The sequence below is a fragment of the Terrapene carolina genome, unplaced genomic scaffold (assembly GCF_002925995.2).
Source record: "Terrapene carolina triunguis isolate 2854851 unplaced genomic scaffold, T_m_triunguis-2.0 Scaffold88, whole genome shotgun sequence".
Lineage (NCBI taxonomy): Eukaryota > Metazoa > Chordata > Testudines > Emydidae > Terrapene > Terrapene triunguis.
The window spans coordinates 47,702,552-47,712,741 of NW_020664439.1; the positions used below are offsets into that span (position 1 = coordinate 47,702,552).

A 10,190-nucleotide genomic window follows, 5' to 3' on the forward strand; every position below is an offset into this window, starting at 1 on the left:
AGTACCTCTGCTATTTGTGCCAAGATCCTTACGATATTTTGCAGTGTGCACTCTACAAATAAAACCCTGGATCAGTCTTTTTTTTACATAGTAGTAAGTGCAGAAACCACAATAACATCCCCAAAGGGGCTGTACTCCTCAGCAGAGGGCTAGGGTTCCTAAAGACAGGAAACTCTGAAGCACTGCGGTGGCAGAGCAGGTAGGTACTAGCTTTTCTTTCCTGAAAGCCCAGGTTTTAATTTATAGCTGAATAGAAAGACCTTCTCCTGTTCTGGGCTGGTTTCAGAGGTTTAGAACAATACGCCTTCCGGTTCCATTACCTACATATTGTATAGCTAACGAACACGTAGAAGGGATCTGGTTAAAAAGGGTTGGCTGAATTGCTGGCCGCCGTTTGAATTAAGAACCACGAATGAAACCATAAACTCACCTTTCAGAACGGTTGGGCCGGGTGAACTTCTCATTGTATTTCCCACCTTGGTGTCTGCTCACAGTCACTCTCCAGCCAGGGGATTGTAATCTTGTCCTGGGAACACGAGATTACCTGGGCACATTATTGTGCCTGTGCCGTGGTACCTACAAACCAAGGACCTGATTGTGTGAGGTCACGACTGCCCTCAGCTTCCACTGGCATACTTGTAAGGGGGCCAGACCAAAACTTGGGCCTGCAAACCCACTCCTCACCACCATATGTTTCCTTTTATATATGTACATAGCAGGCCGGCTCGCCCCTTAAGGGCTGCAGGGCTTGGGGCTAGCCAACTCTGATTACCCCCGAGGCACACTGGGACTGGATCTGGTAATTCCCTTTGAAGGGCAGCAGGTGGCTGCAGTGAAGGGGGAAGCTCAGGAAACTGCAGGAAGTAAGAAAGACCCTGTTACCTGGGGGCTGGAAACATGAGGCTCTAGCAGGCAAGGCCCAGGCGGGAAGGCCTGGGAGTAGGGTGAATCGGAGAGTGTTGGGAGTGAGCAGACTCCAGCCGAAAGACCTAGGATGATTATTTTCCCTAGTGAGATTACAGGCCTGGGACTGAGCCAACATGAGAGTAAAACCAGTGGACGGTGTCTAGGGACTTAAGACTTAATCTTGGAGCTTTATTTATGTGAATCAATTCGGACCCCGGGGAAGGGCTGGGGAATGGGCAAGAAAAGCCGGTGTGGAGTTTGTCACGGAAGCCTGTTGAGGGAGAAATCATTAGCAGGGCACGGCAGAGGCACTGCTGGCCATGAGGGCACATTGCAGGCTAAACTGTACATAACACGGTATCCCTAGAAGCCCTGATTCAGCGACACATTTAAGCACATTATTAACTTTAAGTACACGCTTTGACCTCGGGCAAGTGCTTTGACATTTACAAATAGAGCTATAATTAACAATCGGCCTGATTCTCCACTGGACTGCTCTGGTTTTATGCTGGTGGAACTCCAGTGACTTCAGCTCCGATGTAGGATTTGGTTTTAGGATGTTCTGGTTTTGCAAAACAAGGTATTTCATATCCTGGAATTGGAGGGAGTTTGTGTGACTGCTTGTGTTTTGGGCCCATCGTTTTTAAGAGACGTTCTTTTTTAACTCCACTGATCAAGTGACCAATTTGCCCAGGATGAGGTCTATAACTACCAACACTCATGTTCTGAAAGCTAATCACCAACCCTATCCAGTGGTTTATAGCACTGGGGTGCCCTCACGCCATGAACAGAGACAATATGTGAGAAGAAAAGGGGGAGACAACTTTTAACTGCACTGAAATGTAGTGACGTTGGAGAGCTTTTTGGAGGAATGCAGCAGAAAGCACTAACTTTCTTGTTTGAAAGATGGGACTGTCCACCCCAGATATGGTCATGATTGCCTCTCAGCAGGGATTAGAACCCAGGGTTCTATGACTCCCAGTCCTCGTCCCTACAAAAATTTAGCACCTAACTTTGCATTTAGGGCTCTGTAACTCTATCAAGTTTGAAAGTAAAAGAAAACCAAAGGCATCAGTACTTGGTGATATTTAAAACTCCTTGGAGAATCAGGTCGTTCATATCATGCACTTTTCTACTCAAATTGCACTCACAGTCTGCTGCCCGAGAATATGATTCACAGAGTCAGAGATTCCCAGGCCAGAAGGGACCATTGTGATCATCTAGTCTGACCTCCTGTAGAACACAGTCCGGAGAACTTCCCCATAATAATTCCTAGAGCAGAGCTTTTAGGAAAACATCCCGTTTTAATTTTAAAATTGTCTGTGATGGAGAATCCTCTCGAGGTCCCTTCCAGCCCTAGACTCTATGAATAAGCCTTGGTAAATTGTTCCACTGGTTAATTGCTCTTGCTGTCAAAAAGGCATGCCTTATTTTCAGTCTGAATTTGTCTAGCTTCAACTTCCAGCCATAAGGTCGTGTTAGACCTTTCTCTGCTAGAGAGAAGAGCCCATTATAAAATATTTATTCCCCATGTAGATACCTATAGACTGTGATCAAATCACCCCTTTTCCAAAAAAGCTACCTGTTCAGAATGATTGATAACCTTTCTGTTACGAGTTGCCTGATGTAATGCACCTTTCTCTGTCTCAATTGCTCGTTCTCCAGGAGGGAGGGAGAAGGCCTGAGAATCTACTGGGATAATCTGAAAGAGCCATCTGCCCTGTCCCGTTGGAATCCATGGGCCACGGATATCCCTTATGCAACTTTCACAGAACATCCAGTGAAGAACAGCAGCGAAAGGTTCAGTGCCATCTGCCAGGTATGGAGCATGGGTTCTTCGGATAGCAGGTGAAATGCATAGTTGTGGAATGTCTGGAAGGTGAAAGGCATGTTTGTTTGGGGCCCAAATTTCTTAATTGTCCCCACAATACACTGAGAGAACTGGTGCCGGGTGGAGCTGTATTTAGCAGCATGCCGGGATCGGTGCGGCTTGCTCGCTGCTCCATGCTGATAGTGGGGAGAGATCTCTGCCCACTGCCAGGGGGTTCCAGGGGCTCATCCGGAGATTGGTGCTGCTGATGGATCACTCAGTGCTAAGGGGAGCCCGTGGAGGTGTTGGAGTGTGGCGTAGTCCCCGGCGAGCGGTGCAAAGGCACTCAGGGCAAGTGTGGCAGCTCCTGTCACTGGGTGCATGGGGCTCCCTGCAGGCAGGAGAAGCTGTCCCGGTTTGCGTTACCTTCATTCACGAGTGACAGTACCGGAAGGGCATTCCCACACATCTTGGGTTAGGACTCCAGCACTGGGCGGGGGTGGACTTGTTTGGATGCTAGGTATTGGTTCAGCTGACGATGGGGATAGGGCACAGCTGTCAATTTTGGATCCAGGTTCAGTTGCTGACCTGCCCCCATATACACAAATGCTGGGGGTGGGGGGGGGGGTTCAGATCTAGGGCTTGGGGTGAGGCTGACGTCTGCAGCAGCTGGAAGTTGCTGTCTGTGTGAGAAGGGTTCAGTGAGGGGGCCGTCTGAGTCCAGTTGCTCCCGGAGAGGTGTCCATTTAAGAAAATCCACCGCTCCAATTGTCGCTAACTGGGAGTCTGAACAGAGCAAGCAATGGCTTTGGGGCCTGGCCTCCCCTCCCCTCCCCTCCCCTCCAGGTCAGCGATGAAGCACAGGGGTGGCGGTGCGTTGTTCTGACACATCCCAGGCTGTACCAGTCCTGTGGAGAAACAACACATCGGTCTCCAGCGCCGTCGGCCCGGAATGCCTCACCAGCCCTGCGTTTGCTTAAAAAGAGAAATGGGCCTGAAACAGAGGCCCGGATCAGAACCTGAGTCTGGATCCGAGCTCATTGCTTGAACCTATTGCTGTGGGTCTAATCTGAGCACTGAATCCAAACGCTCTTCCAACTTTGGGATCCGGAGCCCAAGCCCCAAGTCTGGGAATGTTTGGATCCTGGGTTTTGGTTTTGCCCATTCTAGAGAGACAAGCTCCCAACCTGGGGTTCTAGTCGTGGGTCCACTTTGAAATCTTTTCCCCCTTCTTTTTTAACATTTGTAGTTTCCCCCCACTTTACTATTTGCCCTCTTCATTCCTAAATCATAGTCTCTCCAAATCGAGACAACGCTGGGCCTCACTTGGCTCACTGGCGTTCTTGTCGCTCTGGCTATGAGGCAAGGAGCCTTCTCTCTCTTTCTGTTATACCACAGATGTTTCGCTTGGAGGATTCTCAGCTCACTTTTACACAAATCTACTTTCTTCAAAGCTCCTTCCTGGCAGCTCTGACTGTGATTAATGAGCCTATACGCCTGGTGTTCAGTTCCATTCGCACTGGACAAACTTTCTCCCTCTTCCTTGTCTCCATTGTCACCACTTTCTCACCTATTTCGGCTTCCCGTGTCAGCTTTCCACACAGTCTGTCTTGTTTTTTATGCACCTTGCTTGGCTCCTTCACATTCTCTGGATGGCTTTAAGGGCTGGAGGTCACTTCCTGATCTCTCTGGTCCTTGATCCTCTACAAAAAGTCCCTGCCTTGCATGCATAAGAAGTGGATCCCTAGAGCTTAGAGAGACAAGGTGGGTGGGGGAGGTATTATTTGTTATGGGACCAACTTCTATTGGTGAGAGAGACCAGCTTCCGAGCTTCCACAGAGCTCTTCTGCAGGTCTGGGCAGCCCAGAGACCCAGACGTTGGTATTAAAATCTTTAACCCTTGGGCCTCTGCCATTTTTCCACTGGGGTGGACAGAGGAATGTTATTTGGGGGCGGAGGAGGGAGAGGGGTGCTTGTATATATGCATCCATAGCAAACTGAGGAGGATTCAGTTACACGGGTTATTTACTGCAGACAGTTGAGCGCTCACTGCATGGACGAGACAGGTTGATTTCCTTTCAGCAACTGAAGCTTAGAGAAAGGAAGCCAAACACAACATGCAGCTCATTCCTTAGAACTTCACATAATTCTCACTCTTGTCATCTCCTCCTTCCTTCCACAGATGTCCGAGTTCGCTGCTCAGTTGGTCCGGGCCGTTCAGACCGCCCAGAGCAAGAACCCGGCGCCAGGCAAAACCAGCGGTGTTGTGGTCCTGAATCAACCCCTCCTGATCGACACCTACATGGGTTTTATGTCTTTCATTGGGAACCGAAACAAACTTGGTTATTCCCTTGCCCGTGGGAGTGTTGGCTTTTGAAGCTCTCCATGGTGGGGCGTGCTTTGTTTGTTAATGTCACTGTCCTTTAAATTCTGCATATAGCCCCATTTCTTTTAGAGGTTAAAAAGATGCAAAGGTTAAGTGATGCATAGGTCTTGTGCTGGCCCTCTGCCCAGGGGCAAATTTCCTTCCCTTTGCAAAGTTTTCCCTGGGCCTTTCAGCCTCTATTGTGTATGAATATGGATGTGTTAACTCTTTACGGTGTGTGCATTAGAAATGAATCAAAACCAGGACTCCAAACCTGAACCATGCCAAACTTTGGGGGAAGTTCCGCTCTGAAGTTGACCCATCTCTTGTGTAAAAACTCTACCGCAAACTAACCTGTCTAGTCCAGCCTCCCCATTGCTAATGTCAATGCAGTGGCTGCACTGCTTGTGTCTACACTGACACTTTCCGTGCTAAAGCTTTAGTCATTCAGGGGTGTGAAAAAACACACCCCAAGCGACAAAAGTTTTAGCGCTGAAAAGCGCCAGTACAGACAGTGCTCCCGGCGATAAAGCTCCCACCGCTCGTTCAGGGTGGTTATTTTTTGTCACTGGGAGAGCTCTCCCCCGGCGATAAAGCGTGACTACACTGCCCACGTCACAGCACAGCTGCAGCCGGGCTGTAAGGTGGGCGGTGTGGACATACCCTAAGTGCCCCTGGAAATCTGCAGTGCAAGACCTGCGGCTACCCATTGCCTCTTCAATGACCATGTTGTTCTGAAGTCTGTTTCCCATCTCAGGGTTCTAGGAACTTTGCGGCACAGTAAGTAGGTGCTTGCTTCAAATGTCAGGCCTAACATTCACACGGCAGAGAAATAGTTCCTTAACTGATCTCTGGAGGTTTACTAACATGGCCCGGAATTGATACGAGCATTTAGCTATCTGCACTCTCTCCCATGCCGGATATAGTATTTGGTGCTTGCATCTATCTCTGCCGATCCGTGCCTGGAAATGACATCCTACACTATGCTCAGTCTTGCCCTTTAAGATCTCTTGTTTTTTTAAAGAGCTGCCGTGTTTGAAATTCTGTTTGGATCACTTGGAGAATCTCTGGAGCAACCCAGTGACACGGCTGGAAAGGAATTTTCTCTGGTCACATGACACCTGGTCCAAAGCCTTTCAGAGTCATTGGAAAGACTCGCATTGCTCTGAACTCTCTTCAGATCAAACCCAGGGCAAAAGACAGCAGTGAAATATCTTGAAACAAATCTTAAAGGATAAAAAAATATGTTTACTTATAAACTTTTCATATTCTGCATAAGATGTTGGAATGGGGGGAAATCCAACAAAACCAGAGACATTATTTTCTAGACTTTTCAGAATATTTTAGCTAAATAGATAAGTGGATAGTATAATTGGATCTCAGAGTTTGTTTGTTTTTAAGGATCAGAATCACAGTATATTGTCATTTGAGATTTTAATAAAATAATCTCCACAGTGGTTGTGTTTCTTTTAGGTTCCAGGTGGCCAATGAGTGAGTGGACAATGTTATTGTGACGGGTTGGATCACAGAAACCCCCTTGGGAGCTGCCACCTGATGTGCCAAGACTACTTCTATTCCTGTTTTCCCTGCCAGCTCAGGACTCCAGCACCCTGTCTTGCTGAGCCAGACACTCCCGTCTGCTCCAACACAGACCCAGGGTCTGAATCACTTGCCCCAAAGCTGCAAGTTTACCTGAAAACAGCTTGTCTTTAGCACTCAGATGCCCAACTCCCTATGGGGTCTAAACCCAAATAAATCCATTTTACCCTGCATAAAGCTTATGCAGGGCAAACTCATAAATTGTTCGCCCTCTATAACACTGATAGAGAGATATGCACAGTTGTTTGCTCCCCCAGGTATTAACATAGTAAATTACTAAATAAAAAGTGATTTTATTAAATACAGAAAATAGGATTTAAGTGGTTCCAAGTAGTAACAGACAGAACAAAGTAAGTCACCAAGCAAAATAAAATAAAATGCACAAATCTATGTCTAATCAAACTGAATACAGATAATCTCACCCTCAGAGATGCTTCAGTAAGCTTTTTCTCAGACTGGACACCTTCCAGGCCTGGGCACAATTCTTTCTCCGGTACAGCTCTTGTTGCAGCTCAGGTGATAGCTAGGGGATTCTTCATGATGGCTCCTCTCTTTGTTCTGTTCCACCCCTTTATATATCTTTTGCATAAGGCGGGAACCCTTTGTACCTCTGGGTTTCCACCCCCCCTCACTGGAAAAGCACCAGGTTAAAGATGGATTCCAGTTCAGGTGACATGATCACATGTCACTGCAAGACTTCATTACCCACTTGCTAGCACACACATATACAGGAAGACTCACAGGTAAACACAGCCGACAATGGGAGTCATCAAGATTCCAAACCATCATTAATGGCCCACACTTTACATAATTACAATAGGCCCTCAGAGTTATACTTCATATTTCTAGTTTTAGATACAAGAATGATACATTTATACAAATCGGATGATCACACTCAGTAGATTATAAGCTTTGTAATGATACCTTACAAGAGACCTTTTGCATGAAGCATATTCCAGTTATATTATATTCACTTATTACCATATTTTTCTAAAACTATCCCAGTTACATTATATTCACTTATTATCATGTTTTTATAAAAACCATATAGACTGCACAACGTCACAGTTATTTTTTTGGGGGGGGGGAAGGTTGTCTCCGAGGCTCTCCATTTTCCTCACCTACAAGCCCTGCAACATGTTGCTTTTCTTCTCTACGCCCTGGCTCTGTACTACAGTGAAATCTTCCCGAGCCAAACAGTTCTGTCATCTAGAGAGGGTCATTAGAGACTGATGGGATGTTCTCCATCTTACTCAGTATCTGATGTCTTTGCAGCATCAGAGAGTTCAAGGCCAGAAAGAACCATCAGGCTGCTGGGGTGGTGAAGAAAGAGATGAGAACAGGATATAAAATCTATTTCCTGTAGTCTTCACTGGTGGCCTACACCCTGGGCATGTCCTCAGTGGTTGCATTTAATAACCTGTGTTGATTCATATCAGCCATCCTTTAAGGACTGTTCATCAAAAGCCCATGGAATATCGAATGCAAACCACAAACGTACCATATAAGTTGCAGCATCCTGTTTGCTTGGCATGCCACCAAAACCAGAAAGTGGGCGAGACCACTGGTCCCACCAGAAGGGTTGTCAGCACCCAGGACTCTACAGATTCTTGAATTTTTTTATTCTGTGTTCCCCTTAATGAATCCATTTCAACCCAAAATATAACAAACATGTTTTCAAATCTAACCACCTTCTCTGACTCCAGCCTGGGCAGCAGTTGAAGTTCCAAGCCAGGAATGAAGCAAATGTGTTTTATTTTTCTTCTCTGCATCCGTTACAGATTCCTCTCCCCCTTTAATTTGTTATGTCAGTTAGCATTGCCCTCCTCAAGGCAAGAACTTTCTATTCAGCCTGCAAGAGGAAATGTTGCAATGTTGGAAGAGGTGGGATGAGAAATCTTTGGCAATTGTTCTTAGGCAGGCATCATTGGCAACTTAGCACAATAATTTTTCACAAGAAAAAAAACAAAACACCTTGCCTAGGAAACTGGGATCTTGCTGAGACGGTGTTAGGAAAATAAATATCTGCTTTTATTTCATGCTGTTCCCTATTGGGATTTAACATTCTGCTTGTGTAGCTCTTTCATACCAAGCTAACTTTCAAAGTAACCCCCGCCATTCCATTGCCAAGGTGCTTTTAAAGACACAAGCCCAGCTTTATTTGCTAAACTCCACCTCGTCGAGAATATTTTTAACTTGTTTTTGTTTCTGATTCAGACAGAGTTACTGGGCTTCAGAGCCTCCAAAATGTAGGTGGCTTGCTTGAATCCTCCCCAGGATTATTATTATTAACACTGGGTTTCTTGAGGACCTGTGTGAGGCAGGGCCTACGGTTACCTGAGACAGGTGTTCACATAGCAAAAGTATACCCACCACAATTGCTACGGACTTTCACCCATTTGCAGCCTAAAGACTTAACAGTGCTTGGAGACGCCCCCCCGGAGAGGGTCCCACCGGATCAGGGTGCAGAGACTTTTCGAAGGGGCACTCTTGGGACGTTTGTACTGCAGCTACTCTTGCTTATTATATGTAGATTTTGGCTCACTGACATCCATCTTCGGGGCACGTTACACTAAAATGCCGAGGGAGAGGGCTGAAAGATTAAGGAGAGCGTTCCATAGCCTAGTGGAATGGAAAAACACAGCGCTATCGCCAGTGGGACTGTTTTGGCCACGGTTGAAGTTGATGGTAAACGTCGATTCACTTCAATGGGGCCTAGATTCTTCCAAGCCATGACATTCAGATCTTGTTCTGATTTTACCCAACCCTGAGAGAGTTCAGATCTGGCATGTTGGCTCGACTTTTTAACAGGTCCTAGGGGAGAGAGGGGATGGGGGGGACAGTCACAAAGTCTGGACTTTGGTTTCATCCTATTTGTCCTTTGGATATTGTAATACCACTTGGGAAGCCATCCATGGCTCAGTGCATTTCACTGTCAGGAAGCTTTTTCCTGATGTTCGTCTCCTTTCTTATTGACGTCAGAGTGCTGATAGAGATGCCTCACGCAATGACCTAAATGCTGTACTTCACGATTTCAGTGCAAGAACTGGATAAGTTTCAACCCGTTTCTGGAAACGTGCCTTTTATGTGGTTTGTGTATTACACACTAACCTCAGATCTCTTTCATGAGTTCAACAATTCAACTTCAATGAGTTCAAGGGAACTGCAAAAAAAAAATATTGTTGTCAAGTTTTTTGTTTTCAAGCCCACTTTGGTTTCTAATGTCTGATTAGAATATTAATAACCACCTCAGGGGGAAAAAGCGTAAGTAGCTTGCATACTGTGGGGGGGAGGGGAAGCAGGTTCATTACACCTCCTCAGCAGGCAGCGTCATTAGGAGTGAGCCGTAACAGCACAGTTGCAAACTGGTGCGTCTTAGTGAAAATGACCACAGGAGTTTCCTTGGGGACTCCTTTGTTTCTGATGCAGATTTGATCCTGGAATTTTAGCTGCTGCTTCAGACACCTATTAAACAAATGTGCACAAGTGTCTAGCACAATGTGGGTATAA

The 10,190-nt window shown here is 46.3% G+C and overlaps 1 protein-coding gene across 1 annotated transcript in view; it reads left to right on the top strand.

The window, feature by feature from the left end:
• TPRG1 (tumor protein p63 regulated 1) overlaps positions 1-5,093 on the top strand; it is a 56,795-nt gene extending 51,702 nt beyond the window's left edge. The window contains 2 exon segments of the mRNA XM_024202399.2: positions 2,572-2,725; positions 4,899-5,093. Of these exon segments, the coding sequence (XP_024058167.2) occupies positions 2,572-2,725; positions 4,899-5,093 (349 nt within the window).
• The last annotated feature ends 5,097 nt before the right edge of the window (positions 5,094-10,190 follow it).